The 22,188-nt window shown below is 48.7% G+C and overlaps 1 protein-coding gene across 6 annotated transcripts in view; it reads right to left on the reverse strand.

Moving 5' to 3' along the window:
- The window catches only part of TENM2 (teneurin transmembrane protein 2), a 1,211,371-nt gene that overhangs the window by 29,659 nt on the left and 1,159,524 nt on the right, over positions 1–22,188 (reverse strand). For all 6 annotated transcript variants that reach the window (XM_080675628.1, XM_080675627.1, XM_080675626.1 and 3 more), the window contains 3 exons: positions 21,106–21,980; positions 13,783–13,958; positions 11,824–12,059 (listed from right to left, as the gene is read on the reverse strand). In XM_080675628.1, coding sequence (XP_080531754.1) covers positions 11,824–12,059; positions 13,783–13,958; positions 21,106–21,980 — 1,287 coding nt within the window. The remainder of the gene's footprint in view (positions 1–11,823; positions 12,060–13,782; positions 13,959–21,105; positions 21,981–22,188) is intronic.

Below are 22,188 nucleotides of genomic sequence, written 5' to 3' on the forward strand. Positions count from 1 at the left end.
CGTGGTACCTCACTGTGGTTTTGATTTACATTTCCCTAAAGATTAGTGATGTTGAGCGTCTTTTCATATGTTTAGCCATTTGTGTATCTTCTTTGGAAAATGTCTGTTTAAGTCCTTTGCTCATTTTTAAATGGGATTATTTGTGGCTCCCCCATGGCAGGTCAGGGCTGGGAGCCACACTCAGAGTGGGTGGGCTGTGGCCCAGCTCCCTTGCCTGGGTAGGGTAGGAGGGCCCATGCTCGGCACCTCCCAAACTTTCCAAATAGGCCTCCTGGTCTGGAGGGCCAGGGGCTACACTCAGCAGAGGGTGGGGCTGTGAACAACCTCCCCCTGCCTGGGCATAGCAGGGGTCCTCCCCGCCCTGGACTGGCTCTGCTCTGCCGTGGTCAGCTCTGCCTGTCCACCTATGCAGCCTCCGGGTGTTCTCGCCAAGCCTTCCAGTAAGATGGGCTGGGCTGGGGCCATGACTCAGCTCTCCTGCCTGGGCGAGGGCAGACCATCACCCCGCTGACTTCCCTGGCCAGCCTGTGCCACAACTTGGTGCTGCAGATGAGCAAAGCCGCTGGTTGGCACTACGACCTGCGCTCTGCCGGTGGGAGCTGGGTCTGCCAAGACCGGAGTGCTGGCTGTTGGAAGCCCCTCCTTCCTTCTTCATCACAATCAGATCCCCCTTCTCTGTGGTGTGGGACCAGAACGGGGTTCTCACCAAGCGACCCACAATGTTGGGGCATCTGGAGGTCCCCTCTGGGCTCCCTCTTCCCACGGCGGAACCAGGAACCGTAGGCTCAGGGTGACCTCTCTGCAGGGTGCTGTGCCTGCCCAGGGGTGGCGCCCGTGGGCACCATGTCGCTGCCCCTCTTCCCCTTAAAGTGCCGACTGTCTTGGCCTCTGCGGGGGCCGGGGATGCTTTGGCCTCACCCGTGTTCTCCGATCCCCTCAGGTGCTTGTCTGCGAATAGTTGTCAGTTTCTCTTATGGGGGAGCGAAGTCAGGAACCACCTATGTCGCCGTGTTGGTGACTTCTATAAAAATGCCCAATCCTTCTCATAATTAAATATGATGGATTCACCGGAAGCTGAGCCAAGCAGTGCAGGCCAGTTGTGTAATCTGATTAGAAGCAAGTAGCTTTAATTATCAGGGCACCACGTGTGAAGAGGAGGTGCCCCAGCTATGGGGTGTGGGGTGCTGGAGGGCTGGCTGGCTCATGGGCACCTGCCCCCCAGTTCCGAGAGCACAGAAGCTTTAATTTAGCCATGCCGCTCTCTGCTCCTGAATTAAATTACCCATCTAACCATATTTAAATTAACCCCGAGGCTTCCTGGAGAACATAAAAGTTATTTTGAATGATTTTCACTGCCGGGATCAGCACAGTTCCCTTCCCAGCTGGCTCGGTAGGTGCGGAGCAACACAGAAACCAATTTTTAAATTAATACAATCTTGTGTTGGTAAGGAAGCCATTATTTTTAATTATCGAGCATTTTCCTCAGCCTGGCTTCCCCAGTTAATAAAACTCAGCTATTTAGCACGCTTTTTATTTTTGCAGAAGGGCAGGCTTGGGAAGGTAGCTTCCCCTGTGGGACGCCCCCCTCCCCCCGCCAGAATGTTTGGCTCTCACCAAGCACACGCCTGTCACAAGGAGGCTCATAAAAAACCCAGGGAAAAGGAAACGCTGTCTTCAAAACGGCCCTGCTGGGCCCATAACGGGTGACTCCAACTTAACTGGCGGGGCAGAGATGGGAGCTGGTGATCTGAGAAACAGGAGGAAATGAACGCTGGGCTGGGTCCCCCCAGGAGGGGGCACTGGAGCACAGCAGGAGAGGCTGCAGGGAGACTTAGAGAAGAACAGTTTGCCCATCCCGCCTCCGCCTCTGCCTCCGGTAAGGGAAACCCAGAGAACACCAGTGAGGAAGGCCGGGGAGTCTCTGCCTCTGGTCACGTTTAAGGCAGACGTCCTGCCTGCCGTGGAGAGTTCAGTTATTCACCTTCCGAGAGGGGAGGTCTGGCTCAGACACCATCTTCCTTTCTTTCTGGGTAGGTTATCTGGGATTTATTTATTTTACTTTATTTCTTTTTCTTTTTAATCCTCATCTGAGGACATGTTTTTATTGATTTTAGAGAAAGAGGAAAGGAGAGGGAAGGGAGATGGGGGGAAGGAGGGAGGGAGAGAGAGGGAAAGAGAGAGAGAGAGAGGGATATACATTGGTTGCCTCCCCTATGCACCCACCTGCAACCTGGGTCTGTGCCCTGACCAGGAATCGAACCTGGGACCCTTTGGTGCATGGGCTGACATTCCAACCAACTGAGCCACAGCAGCCAGGGCTGTCCTCTGGGATTTAAAAAGCAACTTCCAACCTGGCTGGTGTGCTCCGGGGGTTGAGTGTGGTCCCATGCACCAGGGGGTCACAGGTTTGATTCCCGGTCAGGGCGCATACCGGGGTTGCTGGCTTGATCCCCAGTAGGGGGCATTCAGGAGGCAGGAGATCGATGTTTCTCTCTCATCATTGATGTTTCTATCTCTCTCTCCCTCTTCCCCTCTCTGAAATCAATAAAAAACATATTTAAAAAATAATAAAATTAAAAAGCAGCTTCTCTCCCAGCTCCCACATAGCAAGACTCAATGCTACACTGGGATCAGTGCTTGTGCAGACAAGACAACTTGCTAAGCTTAAATAATGCAGAATGAGAAGGGCAAGCCTCCCAAACACGTTACATAACGCATTTCCCCAAGCGCGCACCACGTGTGGATGACTCGCCACTTTGGATGGCGGTGAGGTGGAGAGGGGGGAAAAACCTAGATTTCGGGTTGCAGCTTTGACAACTAGTAGCTTTGTCACTGCAAAGCAGCACCTTGACCGCTCCTGCCTCAGTTTGCTGATCTGTAGTGGCCTGTGAGCTTCTGGTGGGCAGTAAGTTCTCTTCGTGTCTCTATTATTTTGGGAAGTGCTTGGTGCTTAACAAGCGTTTTAAAATAAGGGTCTTGAATTAGGTAGAGTTTCAGAATCCTGGCAACTCTGATGATCTAAGGTTCTCACATGGAAAACCAAGAACAGAAAGTATGACTGGACATCTGTGATCTCCAAATGTCAGAAGGGCTTCATTCCAAAGAGCAATCAGAGTCACTCAGGGAGGCCCCCCAAGACCTGGAATCAACAGAGGTCGAGTGGATTTTCATGATGTCACCTTAAAATCCCATTCATTCATTCAATATTGACTGAGCACCTACTGTGTGCTTGTTACTGTGATCAACACTTAAGATAGAGCAAGACAGTTATGGTCCCTGCCCTCATGGAGCTTACAGGCCAAGAATGATAAAGACACATGAACCAACAATGAAAAATCTGAGCGTGGTAATGAGGGTAAACAGAGGGAAGAGATCATGGGAGCAGGGGAGGGACACTTAGCCAGAACCGGGCTGACAAGGGCAGTGTCCCAAAGGCAGTGGGCTGGTGAGCAAGGGAGAGCTTGAGGAGTGAGCGAGAGCCCTGCATAAGCAGAGGACTCCGTGTCAGAGGCTCTGGGACAGTCTAGTGAAGGTGGGGGGGCTATGGGGAGGGCGATGGCAGAGAAGAGTCACATCTGCTATGGAGGCTCAGCCCAGACGACCAGAACGAGCTTGTACTTGTCACCCTTCAACTTGAACTTTCAGGAGCCAAGTATGTTACGTGTTTCCAGTGTCTAAGAAGGAAGGCAGACAGTCAGCTTGCTGATGAATGCTCCTTTGTATGCACGCGAGCAGGGGTGAGGAACCTTTTTTCTGCCAAGGGCCATTTGGGTATTTATAACATCATTCACCGGCCGTACAAAATTATCAGCTTAAAAATTAGCCTGCTATATTTGGTCAAACATTTCATTAACTCACCCCTAATGCCTTGGCAGGGCCAGACCAAATGATTTCATGGGCCTTCTGTGGCCCTCAGGCCGGATGTTCCCCACCCTGCACTAGAGGGGAAATCCGAGGAGGACTTCTGTATTTCTAAGATCCTCACCAGGGCCAATAAGCCCCCATGCCCTTGATCCCACCTCCCGTTGGTTTGCTCCAGCCACACTGGCTCTCCTCCTGCTCAGGTCACAAGCAACCGTCTTTTATGTCCCAGGGCCTTTGCACATGCCAGTACCCTAGCAGAGGACGCTTTCCTCCCATCCCACCCCTGGAAAACTCCTACCCCTTCCATTCTCAGCTCAAATGCCATTTTCTTAGAGTGGCCTTAACCTAAATCAGACAATTCCCCTTGTCCTCACCCTACAGTTTGCTTTCTAGCAGCCATCACAGTTTGCATGATTAAACTCCACTAGGGTCTTTCCACTTTTCCATCGCACCCTCCCAAACAGCAAGTCACCCAAAGTAACACTTGCTTGGGGCATGCCTTGTTTAACGTGTCTGCAGAAGTGTGCCCTTCTAATGAAGTGTTCTTTAAGCTAATATGAAATGTCTTACAAGTTGTTCTTTCTGCACAAGCATTACTCACAATTTAGAGTCTTGTCTGTCTTGTTTACCAATAAACACGCCGTGCCGAGTACAGTTCCCAGCACATACGAGGTATCTGAAAAAGGGAACGTTAGTTGGTGCAGAACAGATGCACCGGGGCGGGAAGGAGCTGGCGAAACGCAGGCTTTCATGACGACCGAGTATGTCAACAGATCTACCTGAATGGGCTCCGTGCAGAATTGGGTTCACGGGTGTGTGTTCCCAGGCACACACGCATGGCTGCCTCAGACCTCGCTCCTCTGTCACTGTCATTCGCCACCAAAGTAAGAGTAACGCAAGCCAACGTGTAATTGCAATGTCATATTAATTATATGGAAACCAAAACAAAATTACTAACTCCCACTTCCTCCGGGAGTACTCATAACGCTAATACCAATATCATGATGGAAGATTACCTTGGAAGCAATTCTTCTTTTGTTCTGCCACCTACACAAGTGGCTGTTTCTTGCTTTTGCAATCTTGATGTAAATCATAAGCCGGAGGAAATATCCTGGTTACATGCTTTCCTTCTCGGAGTGAATCATGCACTACATCCATTTCAGGATAGAACAGAAGTTTTAAATCTTAATAGAAGGGGTCAGTTTTAGCTCTGTCTTCCAAAAATCTAGGAAAAAAGCTTGCTGGGGGGAGGGGAGGCATTAATACGCTTACCGGTCCATCCTCAGGGCCAGCATTTTGCCTTTTGAGAATTCTGGCTTTGGAGAGTGCAGAATATATCTGGTGTGTGTGTGTGTGTGTGTGTGTGTGTGTGTGTGTGTGTGTGTGTGATTTAACCTACATTCTTTTCCTTATTTTTTTACGGCCCAATTATATAATTTATTTTTTTTAAAAAATAACGCTTTATTGTTCAGATTATTACAATTGTTCCTCTTTTCCCCCCCATAGCTCCCCTCTACCCGGTTCCCACCCCACCCTCTGCCCTTATTCCCGCCCCCCCACTGTCCTCATCCATAGGTGTACAATTTTTGTCCAGTCTCTTCCCGCACCCCCACACCCCTTTCCCCCTGAGAATTGTCAGTCCACTCCCTTTCTATACCCCTGATTCTATTATATTCACCTGTTTATTCTGTTCATCAGATTTTTTATTCACTTGATTTTTAGATTCACTTGTTGATATGTATTTGCTGTTCATAATTTTTATCTTTACCTTTTTCTTCTTCTTCCTCTTCTTAAAGAATACCTTTCAGCATTTCATATAATACTGGTGTGGTGGTGATGAACTTCTTTAGCTTTTTCTTATCTGTGAAGCTCTTTATCTGCCCTTCAATTCTGAATGATAGCTTTGCTGGGTAGAGTAATCTTGGTTGTAGGTTCTTGCTACTCATCACTTTGAATATTTCTTGCCACTCCTCTCTGGCCAGCATAGTTTCTGTTGAGAAATCAGATGACAGTCGTATGGGTGGCTCCCTTGTAGGTAACTAACTGTTTTTCTCTTGCTGCTTTTAATATTCTCTCTTTGTCTTTTGCTCTTGGCAGTGTAATTATGATGTGTCTTGGTGTGGTCCTCTTTGGATCCCTTTTGTTTGGGGTTCTGTGCGCTTCCTGGACTTGTAAGTCTATTTCTTTCACCAGGTGGGGGAAGTTTTCTGTCATTATTTCTTCAAATAGGTTTTCAGTATCTTGCTCTCTCTCTTCTTCTGGCACCCCATAATTCTGATGTTGGTACGCTTGAAGTTGTCCCAGAGGCTCCTTACACTATCTTCATATTTTTGGATTCTTTTTTCGTTTTGCTTTTCCAGTTGAGTGTTTTTTGCTTCTTTGTATTTCAAATCTTTGACTTGATTCTTGCGATCCTCTAGTCTGCTGTTAGATCTCTGTATAATATTTTTTTATTTCGGTCAGTGTATGCTTAATTTCTAGTTGGTCCTTTTTCATATCCTTGAGGGTCTTGCTAAATTTATTGGCCTTTTCTAGAAAATTCTTGAAAAACCTTATAACCGTGGTTTTGAACTCTATATCCAGTTGTTTGCTTTCCTCCATTTCTTTCATTTGTGATGTTTCTTTGTCTCCGCACTTTCGCTGCTTCCCTGAGTTGATAGAGTGGCTTTGTGTGCTAGGTGTCCTATAGGGCCTAGTGGCTCAGTCTCCCCAGTTACCTGAGGTGGACACTCTTGGTGCACCCCTTTGTGGGCTGTGTGCACAGTCTTGTTGTAGTTAAGCCTTGATTGTTGTTGGTATAACTGGGAGGAATTGATCTCCAGGCCAATTGGCTGTGAGGATCAGCTGTGTCTACACTGCGAGAACTTCTGTGCTGGAGACACTCTTATGAGACAAGATTTGCAAAAGCCTCTGTGCTCAGCTTGGATGGGGCAGAGTCTCAGGGCGGAGCAGACAGCATTGGTTTCCCGTCAGCCCTGCCCTAATAGGACCCTGTGTCTCAGTGTCCCGTGGCAATTGCTGCAAACACCTCTGAGAGAAAGCCGCCCTCGAGTTCTGCCTGCTGCCAGACAGTCCATGTTCTCCCCGAATGAGTCTGGGTCCCCAGAGTCTCGCCCAGAACTGGAGTTCAGTGCAGTCGGGAGCTTTTCTCTCCCTCCTGCTTGAGAAAGCCAGCTGCGTACTCAGTTGCCTGCCCTCTCCATGTGCGCACCTCGGTACCTCTGCCTTCTGCAGTTCCTCTGAGTCTCAGTGTGCTTTTCTCTTTCCTGACAGTCCAGTTTCACCCCGTATGAGTCTGGGTCCCCAGAGTCTTGCCCAGAACTGGAGTTCAGTGCAGTCGGGAGCTTTTGTCTCCCTCCCATTTGAGAAAGCCAGCCACGCACTCAGTTGCCAGTCCTCTCTGTGCGTGCGTCTCAGTACCTCTGCCTCCTGCAGTTCCTCTGAGTCTCAGTGTGCTTTTCTCTTTCCTTCTAGTTGTAGAATTTCCACTCAGCCAGACTTCCTGTGCTTCTGGATGATATCCGTTTTGTCTTTTAGTTGTAGTTTTGAAATTGTTGTGCGAGGCAGCAGTTTAGGTGTTTACCTATGCTGCCATCTTGGTTTCTCCCCCTTCTTCTTTTTTTTTTTTAATATTTTTATTGATTTCAGAGAGGAAGAGAGAGATAGAAACATCAATGATGAGAGAGAATCATTGATTGGCTACCTCCTGCACGCCCCTCAATGGGGATCAAGCCCACAACCTGGGAATGTGCCCTGACCAGGAATCGAACAGTGATCTCCTAGTTCACACATATGCATACAAGGTCTTTGGTTGACCTTGTTGGTGTCAAGTTGTATGAGTTCTTTATGTATTTTGGGTATTAACCCCTTATCAGATGTATCCTTTGCAAATATCTTCTCCCATCCTATAGGTTGTCTTTTTGCTTTGTTGATGGTTTCCTTCACTGTGAAAACCTTTTTAGTTTGATGTAGTCCCATTTGTTTACTTTTTTCTTTTGTCTCCCTTGCTTGAGGAGGTATATCCAAAAAGATATTGCAAAGACCAAGGTCAAAGGATTTATTGTCTATGTTTTCTTCGTTTTATGGTTTCAGGTCTAACATTTAAGTCTTCAATCCATTTTGAGTTGACTTTTTGTATCTGGTGTAAGAAAGTCGTCCAGTTTCTTTTCTTTTTTTTTTTTTCACGTATCTGTCCTGTTTTGCCAACACCACTTACTGAAGAGACTGTCTCTACCCCGCTGTATATTCTTGCCTCATTTGCCTTATATTAATTGACCACAGAAGCAAGGATTTATTTCTGGGCTCTGAGAGGTCTTTCTAATACTACACATCCCTACCCATCACTCTGCTAATTAAACCGGCAACAGCCCCCCACCGTCCTCAGGATAAATGCCAGCCCAGCAAACTATTCCCTCCCATGTGCAGCCCGCCAGCTCGATCTTTTTTTTTAAATCTGCACCCCAGTGTAACATATTCCCTTCTCTCGGGCCACGCTGAGTTACAGCTTTCTGAAATGCCATTCCCTTTTCTGACCTCTTTCTGTCTCACAGGCAACACTCTGGCTGATCACGCCTTCCCTTGATCTTCGCCTGGCCAATTCCTGCTGCTCCTCAGGACCGACTCCAACCCCTCCACGAAGCTCCTCCTGCCCTCCTGTCAAACCTCAGGCCTGACGGGGGCAGCCGGGCCCTGCTCGGTGCTCCCCAGCATTTCCTGGGCTTCCTTGCAGCTGAGTTGAAGTGACTCCACCGTGTTCTCATCCAGCCCTGCTCAGCAAGCCCCCTTCAGCCATCCCAGCCCGCCTCCCCTTCCCCAGTAACCTGAGAGGCCTTGGGCTTACAATGTCAGGGTCACAAGAGAGAGCGATTACAGCCAGCGGTCACCTAGCCGAGCTACCTGATTCGATGCGCTGAGCCCCCGAGATGTCAGGGCTCGTTCCCTGCCACAGCCTCTCCTCTCCTGACGACCCCACGCAGCAACCCTGCCCACAGGATATTAGCCTCCATGACAACTTACATCACACTCCTCCCACTGGACCGCCCGCTTCTCGGTGGCAAGGATTTTGTTTTCTTTCTCCCTCTCTAGTCTACTCCCTCCATCATCCTGGCACTGAGTAAACATCTTTTTTAAAAATTTGAAACGTGGGTTTAATTTTCAGTCCCAATACAGGAGAGACTTAAACCTAGAAGGAAATAAAACTAGACATACCCAGGAAAGCAAGCAATTATAATCATCACATATAACGTTCTCCTAAGAGTCCATTCTAGTAGACATCTTTGAAATGGATGAAAAAATTTGGGGGTGTCAAAATGGAGTGAAAAGAAAGGTCAGGACCGAAGGTAAGGAGAGAAGGGCCTGCAATCTCATGGGCCACCAGACAGCTTTGTGTGAGCAGCTGCGAACTCCCCTGCTGTGGGCGCATCTGAGGAAAGGGCCACTCCCCGGTCTCTTAACCCACATCCCACTCCACCCTGCCTGTCCACCTGCTCCCCGCCAATCTCCGCGAGCTGCTTTTATTTCATTCACTAAACAATTTATGAATTGAATTAAAATAAATGAGATGCAAATAAATTCCAGGCTTTCTCCCTCATTTTCAAATTACATTTTCAGTCCACTCGACCTGTTATAATCTCATAGCGATTTTCATTTAAGAGCTAAATGGATATGTGATTATTGTTACAGGAACTAACACTAGACAATTAAGTGTTGAGGTGTTGATAGATAAAGCTGTGTTCTGATTTGCATAAACATGATGCCAGCAAATCTAACCCTGGCAGAAATGCAGTTATAAGACCTGCGTGCCTAACTTCTGCTAATTACCACAAGTCCCATCATTACGGTTGTTAATATTCAGATAGCCATTTTATTTTAGGCCCATATTTTATCTTTATTTGGAAAACGCAGTCAAAATGCATAGCTGAGTACTACGTGAGAAGGTGTGATTACTACGTATAATCAGCTTCTACCATGCTGAGTATCAAAAATCAATCACACAGCCTTGAAATCCAGTCATGAAGGACTTAGCTAATGACCTCCTTTCATTTTTGTCTTTTTTTTTTTTTTTTTAAATAAAGAATATTTTTACTGCTTTCAGAGAGGAAGGGAGAGGAAGAGAGAGAGATGGAAACATCAATGATGAGAGAATCATTGGTTCGCTGTCCCCCCTGCACGCCCCACACCGGGGATTGAGCGCACAACCTGGGAATTGAACCATGACCTCCTGGTTCATAGGTCGATGCTCAACCACTGAGCCACACTGGCCGGGCCATTTTTGTCTTTAGGAAGATACTGTGCACAGCTTGCGACTCTGCAGATACCAGCAGAGGAAGCCATCATGGGAGCCAGCTGATAACCTGACGTGGACAATTAGACTCCAACTAGACAAAGGCGAATCCTCAGATGGAACGGCCTGGCTCTGCAGGAAGGTCACCTGGTTGGCTGGATTTCAGCCCAACAACCCAGCCTAAGTGATGAGCCAAGTTCTCTGGACGGTAAGCCTACGCTCAGGGGCTCTGAGCATTTGTTAAACCCTGCCCTGTTCCACAGGGTACTGTCCTCCTAGTGCTTATCTCCATCTGCAGCTATTCCAGTTATTGATTCATTTACTTATTATCTGCCCTCTTGCCCCTTCCCGCCCACCCCTGTGAGTGAGCTGCAGGTGGGGAGGGGTTTTGTGGGGTGTGCCCTGTACCTCCACTACAGAGCACAGTGCCTGGCTCACAGGAGGCGTTCAGTGAACATGTGCCAGATTTGATGAAGAATGGGATCCCTAGGATTGCCCCCTGGGGGTCAGAAACAGTCCTGAGTGCCGGATAAAGGACCAGAGCAGGCCCCAGATGAAATGGATGCCCAGGGATCTAAACGGGAAGCTGTGTGGCCTGGTGGTTAAGAATGCCGGTATGTGAAACACACCGGAAGATGGCGTTGGGGCTGAGTTCCGGCTTTGCCATTTTCTACCCATCATGCCCTTGGATGGGTTATTTAACTTCCCAGACTCTGTGTTTTCTCACTGAAAAATGGAGATGATAATAGCTACCCCCATGAGGCTGCTGGAAATAATATAATGTAAGTAAAGCATCTAAGGCAGCGCTAGTATCATGAAAGTTCTCAACAAATGTTATTTGTTAATTTTTTTAAAATCCTCACCTAAGGATATTTTTCCATTGATTTTCAGAGAGAGTGGAAGAGAGAGGGAAAGACAGAGAGAAATATCTATGTGAGAGAAACACATCGATTGGTTGCCTCCTGCACGTGCCCCTACCAGGGTCTTGGCTGGGGAGGAGCCTGCAACCAAGGTACATCCCTTGACCGGAACTGAGCCCGGGACCCTTCGGTCTGCAGGCTGACACTCTATCCACTGAGCCAAACAGGCTCGGGCTGTTATGTGTTCATTTTTAAAAGATACAACTTGTAAGTTGCCTAGACTGGGGAGGCGAGGGTTGGTCAAAACTTCCTACTGTGGGTTGCTTGTTACTTCCCCCTGGGAAGCCTGCCCTGATTCCCAGGCTGGGGGACAGCTCCTCCTCTATCTTCTCGCTGAGCCTGTAGGATGGTCCTGCATCTACATATTCCACCTGACTGTCAACTCCTTGAGTGTTTAGTAAATTACCCAGATGGCACTGGCACCAGTTCGTCTGCTTAACTGGCCAACCAGCAGCGGGCAGTGAGGGAGAAGAAAGTGCGTGAAATGAGGACCCAGGCTACCTGTAGCTGTAGCAGAAGGTCAGTCCCCCCATTTTCAGTCCCAGGAAATGGTGTCAGTCCCGAGGGATACATGGCTCCTACTGTCAGAGGGCGGGGTGGTGGGGGTGGGAGTGGTGTGGGGGTTGGGGGAAGACCTGTCTTTTCCAGGGAGGGAAGGAGGAAGGGAGGCTTGGGAACGGGGACATTTCCTCTGCTCCCCAGAACGAAGTGCATCCCCTGTCACTTTGTGGTGACAAGTTCGGTGGAACCACTTACCCGGAGCTTCCTGCCAAAGATGGTGACTTTGCCTTTAATCTGTTCCTTTCTTAGGCGCCACTCAATGGAGTTTAGGCCGTTCTCCATGGGCAGGGAGATGTTGCAGCGGCCAATGGTGGGGGTGATGGTGCCCGCTAGGACATGGGGCTCACTGTGGAAGCTGACACCCATCCCATTGGCATACATCACCCTCAGGGTCCCGTTATTACAGAGCTGGTAGCTGTTCCGCACTTGATCTGGAGAAATGCAAGTGGGGGTGGGGACAGGGAGATCAATTATCCACTCAGTCACAAGAGAACAGAAGCCCTGTTTTTATAGGTTTCCGGGGTGCTTCACGGCTGTCAGTCTAAGGCGGCCTTCAATTAACACACGCACAATGCTAAGGTGGGTAGCAGAGATGCTACTGATCCGTGGAAAGAAAAACAATAATGTTTTTCAATTATGCCGTGATATTTTTTCTTGACTCGCTGAAGACTATTAATAGTGCATTTAAAGATGTCTATTGCCTACACAATTTGTATCAGTCAAATCCCTGATCTTTAACATATATGTTAGCTCAAATGGATAAAAATAAACAAAAACTACTGAAATACACACACACACACACACACACACACACACACACACACACACATATATTGTCCCCCAAAAATGTATACACTTTTTTCCTGATAGCTCAATTGATGATTCTTTCTTTTCAGATTTAACTCATTGGAATCAATTATTCAAAGTGTGTGCATACATTTTTGGATACCACACACACACACACACACATATGTATATGTATATGTATATTTTCCCTTTTGCCTACCATCTAACCTGAGGTTGATGGTTTAGCCACAGATCAGATCAACTGCAAATCAAGTATAGGGTTCTTCAAGAAAATCAAGAGACACGGCAACCGTCCTGTCCCTTGTGACTCCGCTGCTGACTCCACCACCATGCCACCTCCACTCAAGAGAACCCTAAGGAGACTCAGCTGGCCTGAGGCAGATTGTGCCAGTGGGTGCTGATAATGGGCGCTTATCTGCCCGAACGGAACCTACATGAGCCCATCAGACTTCTGACCTTTTCCTTTATCGGAAAGTTCCAGGAAGGAAATGTGAGCGAGAGACCCCATTTTACAGATATGTCACTTCCTGATTATTTGGCCAAAGGAGTCCAGCTGGGCTGGCCTCTGAGACGCGGGCTTCGGGGGCAGTGAGCACGCGTGTACCTGTCACTCCCTCGCCTGCAGCCGTCATGCTGGGAGACGGGATCTACATCATTAATCACTTGGCAGAGCAGAAATAGAGTCGCCGAAACAGACTCTGCTGTGGGATCGCAGTCCAGAAATGTCACCATTTATCTACTGAGAGGACACTTTTATCCTCTGACAACGGGCTAACCCACTGACATCCTATCTTAATTAAAAGGAAGATTAATCTGCACAGCGCCTTTCTCGCCAGCCCCTGCGCTCGTCTGGGCTGTGTGTCATGTCGAACAGCAACAGTAACCAGGGGGTGGTCAGACACCTTGGAGGCCCCAGTCTTGGCAAGAGATTGCTGAAGAGCTGTGATGGCAGGACAACCGATGCCACAAACACATGCCTGGGAAAGAGAATCAGACTGGGAGCCACACACACACACAAACATGGTGGGCTCAAGAGAATAAACAGCCTTTGAGAAGGTAGCCATGTGTCCTGGGGCGGTGGCGGGTGATGGAGAGAGAGGTAGGAGGTGGGGACAGCACGTGGCGATGTCAACTGACTGATATTTTCAGATAAGCCTGTAGACATTTCCAAACATCTCGATGGGTTGGTATTGATGACCTTCTCCTCAATCTGATTAAGACGTTTTCTATGAAGTTGAGCTCTTGTTTGCTGTGGATATTTCACTACAACAAGTGGAGGGGTGCTTTAGATCTCTAGAAGTCTGCTGGGCTAGGTCTGGGGGTGGGTTTTGAGGGTGGGGGGCTTACCTTGCACCACTGTGTAGGAGGCCTCCACCGAAGAGAGGTTGGTAATGACAGTGACGTCATCGTCACGGTTGGAGTTCTCAATGTCGATGGTGATGGATTTCTCCATTTCCCGGTGCAGACTGGTCACCACCCCCGTGGGGCGTGTCACGTTGGTCAGGCGGCCCTCGTGGTCATAGCTGGAGGACAGACACACTGGTTGGAATACAGCTGTTGGGGCTGAAGGCTTTCCCAACCCTCAGAACAACACAGAGACAGGTTCATGGGGCCAGAGGAAGAGATTGGAAGGTGGGGTGACCAGGTGCTGCATCAGTCTGAGGCCCCTCATCACAATCCTCAAAACCCCAGCCTGCCCTGAAAAACGGTGGTGGCACTTATACCTGACTCAGTCAGTGAGAACCTTTTACCTGCGGCAGGGTGAACTTCATTGGGCTCTCCCACGTTGCTTGGGAATCCCAGCTCTGGGCATCTTTTGCTCTTTGTGTGTCCCCCAAAGCCCCCGAATTAACCTTCCTAAAAATGATCAGTTTCCTTATGTCACTTGTCTGCTGAACTAACCACCCTCTTCTCCCATTGTGGTTGCTCAATCAAACCTAAGCCCAGCATTTGAGACCATCCATGTCCATGTAGGTCTTCCACACTCATACAACCTCCTTCCACTTGTCACCTCATGGTCCTCCAGACAGTCATCCTGGGCCAAGTGCCACCTCCAGGCCTTGGCTCAAGCACAGCAGGCCTGGCTGCCTGTAACCTAGTCTTTGGTCCTATAGCCCCAAACCAACCCTGGCTCCGCTCCCAAGCAGCCTTTGCAGACAGTTTCCCAGTAACTCAGTTAACCTCAGTTGTCATCAGCACCCACGTCTAGTACACCAGCGATCGAGCCTGAAATGGAACCCTCCTTTTCGATGTGTCATCTTTTCTCAAAGTGTGGAGTGCTTTGCGTTTTTCCCATCTCCTTTTAGTAGGAGCTTCATTGTTCCATTTGATGGGGGGCATTTCCCTACTCTGGAAGATCCACTGTATTCAGAAAGCGTGGGCCCTCCTTAAGCTCCAGGAAAGGGAAAGACACTCTTCATTTCAAGGCCTAAATGTTGAAGCCTTTGATGTCTCCAAGATCAGCTTTGCTACTGGAGAAGGGATGGGGAGGAAGATGGAACACTGGAGATCATTTTGCTTGGAGGGTTAAAAAGGAGGAAAAATGACTCAACCTCCGGGTATGGCCCCCTCTGGATTGGAGGGAGACAGGGACAAAGTTAGAGACGGGGGCTTGGGCAGCAGGTATGGGGAGGAGGGCCCGAGGGAGGATTCTTGTGCACAGAACCCTGTGGCCTATTTGACGTAACCCCTTAGTGCCTAGGACTACACAGCACAGATGGAGGCGCTGGGCCAATGCTTCTGGAATAAAGGAACGCAGATCTGGCTCCAGACTTGCAGTGATATGAGGAATTTTGCTTCGGGGCGAACTGGGAAGAGCCAAGCTCTGTGGATGTTGGAAGGCAGTGACCAAGTGGGGATTTCTCTCCAGGGATGAAAAGATTGTTCAATGTCCACAAATCAATCAATCAATGTGATATGTCAACAAAATGAAGGATACAAGTCCTATGATTATCTCAATAGACTTAGAAAAGGACAAAATTCAACATCTATTTATGATAAAAACGCAACAAAGTGGTTATAGGGGAAATGCACCTCAACATAATAAAGGCCACCTATTATAAGCCCACAGCTAGCATCACACTCTACAGTATAAAGCGGAAAGTTTTTCTTCTAAGACCAGGGAACAAGTCAAAGGGATGCCACTTTAGTCAACATAACCTCAGAAATCCTAGGCAGAGAAATTAGGCATGAAAAAGAAATAAAGGCATCCAAATTGGAAAGAAAGAAGTAAAACTGTCACTATTTGCATGTGACATGGTATTATATAGAAGACCCCAAAGACTATACCAAAACACTGTTAAAATTAATAAGCAAATTCAGTAAAGTTGCAGGATACAAAATCAATATGTAAAAACCAGTTGCATTTCTATATAGTAATAACAAAGTAGCAGAAAGAGGAATTAAAACACAATACCATTTTCAATTGCATCAAAAGGACTACAAACTGAACCAGGGAGGTAAACTATAAGACACTGATGAAAGACATTGAAGATACAAGTAAATGGAAACATATTCTGTGCTCATGGAGGAAAAGAACAAAGATTTAAAAAATGTCCATACTACCCGGAGCAATCCACAGATTCAGTGCAATGCCTATCAAAAGTCCAATTCTTTCCTATCGAATAATCAAGTAAAACTCCATCAAACTAAAAAACCTCCACACAGCAAAGGAAACCATCAACAAAATTAAAAGACCTACTGAATGGGAGAAAGTGTTTGTAAGTCATATATCTTGATAAGGTATTAACACTCGAAATATATAAAGAACACATACAACTCAATAACCCCAAACTACTTGATTAAACAATGAACAGGCGCTTTTAACAGAAATAGAAAGAACAATTCTAAAATTTGTATGGAATCACAAAAGACCCCAAATAGACAAAGCAATCTTGAGAAAGAAGAACAAAGCTGGAGGCATCATGCTCCCTTATTTCAAATTCTATTACAAACAGTACGGTATTGGCATAAAAGCAGGCACACAGATCGATGGAACAGAATAGAGAGCTGAAATAAACCCACACTAATATGGCCAATTAATTAACGACAAAGCAGCCAAGACTATACAATAGGGTAAAGACAGTCTTGTCAATAAGTGGTGTTCGAAAAACTGGGCAGCCACATGCAAAAAAAAATGAAACTTGTCCACTATTATACACTACTCACAAAAATAAAATGATTACAAACTCGAAAGTAAGATCTGAAACCATAAATGACCTAGAAGAAAACGTAAGCAGTCAGCTCCTTGACATTGGTCTTTGTGATAATTTTTTTGGATTTGACACCAAAAGCACAGGCAACAAAATAAAAATCAACAAATGGGACAACATCAAACTAAAAAACTTCTGCACGCCAAAGGAGACCATTGACAAAATGAAAAGACACCTACTAAATGGGAGAAGATACTTGCAAATCATATATCTGATAAGGTGTTAATACCCCAAGTATATAAAGAACTCATATAACTCAAATTATAACACCAACTTGCCCAGTTCAACCTATGAACCAGGAGGTCAAGGTTTGATTCCCGGTTAGGGCACATGCCTGGGTTGCGGACTTGATCCCTAGTGGGGGGCGTGGAGGAGGCAGCCAATCAATGAGTCTCATCATTTAAGTTTCTATTTCTCTCTCTCTCCCTTCCTCTCTGAAATCAATTAAAAAATAATAAAAGAAAACACCAACTTGAGAATATATGCACCACATGTTCATTACAGCATTATTTACAACTAGGGGCCCAGTGCACGAATTCGTGCACCCTGAAAGGAACTGTGGGCCGCGAGGCTGCAGTGGGCACAGGGGCGGGTCTCGGCCCATCCTCTGTGCCCCCACCTGGCCCCTCCCACCGCAGCCCCCGGCCCCCTGTCTGCCAGCAGTCTCACTCCTGCTGCTGCTGCTCCCACACGCTGATGGAGCCGGCCCCACTCACAGCTGCTGAGAGTGCCGGCAGTGGGTGCAAGTGGGGCCAGTGCTCTCAGCAGGTGAGAGCAGTGGCTGCTGCCCTCAGGGATTCAGGGGGAGGTGGAGAAGCCCTCAGGGACGATCAGGGCCTGTAGCTGCCGCTGGCACCAGCTGATGGTGCCAAGTGATTGGGACTGCACCGGGCACCAGCAGCGGGTGCGAGCAGCGGCTCTGGCGCCAGCAGTGGGTGCGAGCACTGGGTGGGACTGGCAGCGCAAGGGAGCAAAGAACCACCAGAGGCTCATTAACCGGTGCCCCGCCTTGGTCTGGCACCCTCACTCACCTGCTCCACCATCCTGCTGCGGCCAATGCCCGCCATGTTCCGCACATGGTCCCTGGTGGTCAGCGCATGTCATAGCGACCGGTTGTTTGGTTGTTCCGCTTGTTCCACCGTTTGGTCTATTTGCATATTAGCCTTTTATTATATATGATGATTATACTTACTACTAGAGGGCTGGTGCATGAATTTGTGCACATTGAAAGGAAATTAATTAGAAGAAATATTTTAGAGGCCAGGGAGGGACCACAGGAGGTTGTCTCCAGGGCGTGTCTGGCCCGTCTTGCCCAGTCCTGATCGGCTGGATCCCAGCAGCAAGCTAACGTACCGGTCAGAGCATCTGCCTCCTGGTGGTCAGTGTGCATCATAGTGACTGGTCAAACAGTTGAACTAATGGTTGGACACAGCATATTAGGCTTTTATTATATAGGACTAGAGGCCCAGTGCATGAAATTTGTGCACTCGGGTGGGGGGAGGTCCCTCAGCCCGGCCTGCGCCCTCTCGCAGTCCACGAGCCCTCGGGGGATGTCCGACTGGCAGCTTAGGCCCACTTCCCGCGGGGAGCGACCTTAGCCAGTAGTCGGACATCCTTAGTGCTGCAGCAGAGGCAGGAGAGGCTCCCACCACCACCGCTGCGCTTGCCAGCTGTGAGCCCGGCTTTTGGCTGAACGGTGCTCCCCCTGTGGGAGCACACTGACCACCAGGGGGCAGCTCCTACATTGAGCATCTGCCCCCTGGTGGTCAGTGCGTGTCATAGTGACTGGTCGTGCTGCGGTTCAGTCCATTTGCGTATTAGCCTTTTATTATTTGGATAGCCAAACTATGGAAACAAACTAAGTGTCCATTGATGTTTGAATGGATGTAGAAAATGTGGTGGATATATGCAATGGAATAGTATTCAGCCACAGAAGAATGAAATCTTGCCACTTGTGACAGCATGATGGATCTTGAGGGCATGATGCCAAGTGACAGAAGTCAGACAGAGAAAGACAAATTACAAAAACCCAAATGAGCTCATAGATACAGAAAACAGATTGGTGTTTGCCAGAGGCAGGGGTGGAGGTGGGGTGGATGGGTGTAATGGGTGAAGGGAATCAAAAGGTGAAAACTTCCAGCTATAAAATATCTCATGGATGTAATGTACAATAGGGTGACTCTAGTTAATAACACTGTGTGGTACATTTGAAGGTTGCTAGGAGGGTAGATTTTGAAAATTCTCATCACAAGAAAAATGTTTAATAATTGTATGATGAGAGATGTTAACTAGACTTATTGTAGCTATTGTTTTAAATATAAAATACCGAATCATGATACTGCACATCTACAACGCATATAATCTTACATGTCAATTTTACCTCAATAAAAAATAATATGACAGTTCTGAGTGTTTGGGCATGGGGTACCCAGTGGAGTATGCAGTAACAGACAGTGTCCCAGCTCTTGCACAGCAGGGACCGGTGAGGCTTATTCTGTGGGACCCAGGCCAGGACTGAGTTCCAACCCCTGCATGACCTGGACACCTACGATGTGCAGGTTGCCTCGCTTCCTTATGACAGAAGTGGCAAGCATCGGAGATTCCACTTTTGGGGAACAGAGGATTGGGGTGGCTACCAGAACCTCAGAGAAACAGGGTGAGAAACATGTTCTCTTTAACTTTCAAAGAAGATTCGGCTGCCTCCAGCTCTGCTTGCTTCCCCCATGCAGTGGGTATCTTCACCCTCAGGCCTTTTTGCAACTAGGCCGACGCGTGCAAGGAGCTGTGAGCTCCTGCGATGGGCTCTCAAGGCCACCAACGAAGCCGGTCCAGCCTCCCTCGGTCTGTGTGGCGCTGGAGGCTGCCTTTGACTCAGTTATTCAGCAAGTATTCACTGAGTGCCTACTATGTGCTCGGCATTATGCAAAGCACTGGGGACATGGCTAACAATGACATGGGTGAAAATCCCTGCCCTCATGACCTGTATGTGCTGGGTAGAGAGGGCTAAAATCAACCAAGTTAAAATGTAGAGTATGGTGGGTGGTGACAAGTGGCAAGATGCCACTGTGATGCGCTGGGTCTTCCGAGGGAAGATGCAGGCCTGGGAGGTGTTTGGGTCACTGTATAGCTTTAACCTAATTTAGCGTGAGAGCTAAAGATGGCACTCGGATGGTGCCTCTGGGGACAGAGTAACCAGGCTGTAAAGTTTGGTCAAGTTCCTGCGCCCTGAAGGATGTTAGGATGCCTCAGAAATCTGAGAAAGACAACTTCGCCCAAAGAAAGAGCAAGAGAGAGCGACTCTGCAATACAGCAAATTCCCAGCAGGTGGCAACAGCTTCCTGTACATTCTCCCAAGCCCACGGTCACTACCGTCAGAAAGGGAACATTCCTGGATTTAGGAGTGAGCAACAATACTTCTCTTGTTCCCCCTTCCCTCTGTGACAGCCCCTCCCTACCTACTAAATTCTCCGCTAGCAGCAACACCCAGACAGAAAGCAAACCCCCGAACACAGGGGTTAACCAGATCCTTCCCCATCCGGGAGAGCCAGATGTTTGGAAATTCTACCCCGGTCTCAGGCAGCCATGGGCAGAATGATGCCTTAGCAATTTCCTCCAACCAGCATCTGGCCGGTCAATACCTGCAGCCACCGGCAGTGTGACCAAGCGCTGCCTGCAAGAATGAGGGGCAGCAGCTTTTTCTGGCAAATCACACAGCGGGACTATTAAGTATGAGATAATTGTGAGGGGGAAATATGACCGGCGCTCGTGTCTTTTAATATACCTAGCACTTTATCTGTATTGATCTGCTTCTGCTGGAGAGGAAATGCAGAGTTTATCTACCTGTCTGTGCAATCAAGTGTGTGGCCGGACCTATTGGCAAATTACAGGAGTCCCGCCAGGATCTTGCCTTTTAGGTTCTAATTTCCGTACACACGGCAAACACGAATAATCAGCGAAGTTAATCAGCACTTGATCTCCCAGGTGCGGCGTGTGTCCAATATCCTGACACCCTAACGACAGGCAGGCAAGAGGAATTCCCAGGTCTTGCAGGGAGAAAGCTCAACCGTGCAAATCACTGAGGAGTCAGGGAGAGCGGCCATGGGTGCCTTAGGGCCAGGGGAGACATGGATGTTAGAAAGACAACATGACTAAGCAGTTCTAGAAGCTACGTGAGGGCCAGTTCTTTCTTTCTTTTTTTCTTTTTTAAAAAATATATCTTTTATTGATTTCAGAGAGGAAGGGAGAGGGAGAGAGAGAGAGAGAGAAACATCAAAGATGAGAATCAATGATCGGCTGCCTCCTGCATGCAACCTGGGCATGTGCCCTTGACCGGAATGGAACCTGGGACCCTTCAGTTTGCAGGCCGACACTCTATCAAACTGGCTAGGGTGAGGGTCAGCTCTGATGCCAGCTAGGGTGGTGTGAGCGCTCTTGGGACATACTGTATAAACCCACTTACTCATAGAACGTCGTCCATCCCGTTTCGTCACTCTTGGTGGCGAGGAGGCCAGTGTTCCCGTCGTAGGTCATGAGGCCAAGCTCCAGGGTCTGCGTGGCCACGACTTTGAGGCCCCCGTTGGTGCCCACCGTGAGCGTGATGATCTGGTTGTCGGGCATGAGCAGGTGGCGGGCCACGCCGCTGCTGTCCCGCCGGATCTTCAGGGAGTTTCCACTGTTGTCGATCAGCTCCGTGACGTCGTTGTCCGCGCTGTAGGTGAAATTGTACAAGTGCTCCCCGGTGACCAGGCTCACCGTGTGCTGGTGGATGCCGTCGGCGTTGAAGACGTACAGCTCCTGCTCCCCGGGGGAGGCGGCCTCGTACTGGTTGAAAGCGTTCAGCACGGGCTTGTTCTTGCTGACCGCCCTGATGCGGATGTTCCCCAGGTCCGCGATGTAGATGGTGCCGTCGGGAGCTACGGCCAAGGAGGACGGGGCGTTGAGGATGGCGTCCGTGGCGTAGGCATCGTCTCCAGAGTAGCAGTTGCAGTTGACGTCGTTCTTGCAGTCGCAGTCCGAGGCCGCGCCCGCCAGGAGGCAGATCTCGCCGTTGGTGGTCACCTGGCGCAGGCGGTTGATCTTCTTCTCGTCCGTCTCGGTGATGTAGAGGACGCCGGTGTGGGAGATGGCGATGGCACTGGCCGACTCCAGAGCGGAGTGAATGGCTAGCTTGCTGAGCGAGTAGTCGATGCCCGGGACCTGGCAGTGCATGGGGCGCCCCGCGATGATGCTCACCTGGTGGTTCTCCGTGATGCGAAGGATGACGTTGTTTTCCAGGACGTACAGGGAGTTGTCCATGGGGTTGACGGCAAGGTCTGTGGGCCACTCCAGGCGGACCTGTGGGTGACATGGCCTCCGATTAAAGAACAGCGTCTAACGTGCCCGGTGTTAACCTGTGTTGGACACTTGTGTTGTTTTTTTTTTTTTTAATATTTTTGATTTCAGAGAAGAAGGGTCAGAGAGGGAGAGCAATAGAAACATCAATGATGAGAAAGAAGCATTGACAGGCTGCCTCCTGCATGGCCCCTATTGGGGATCGAGCCTA

This window comes from Plecotus auritus (assembly GCF_963455305.1).
Source record: "Plecotus auritus genome assembly, chromosome: 6".
NCBI lineage: Eukaryota > Metazoa > Chordata > Mammalia > Chiroptera > Vespertilionidae > Plecotus > Plecotus auritus.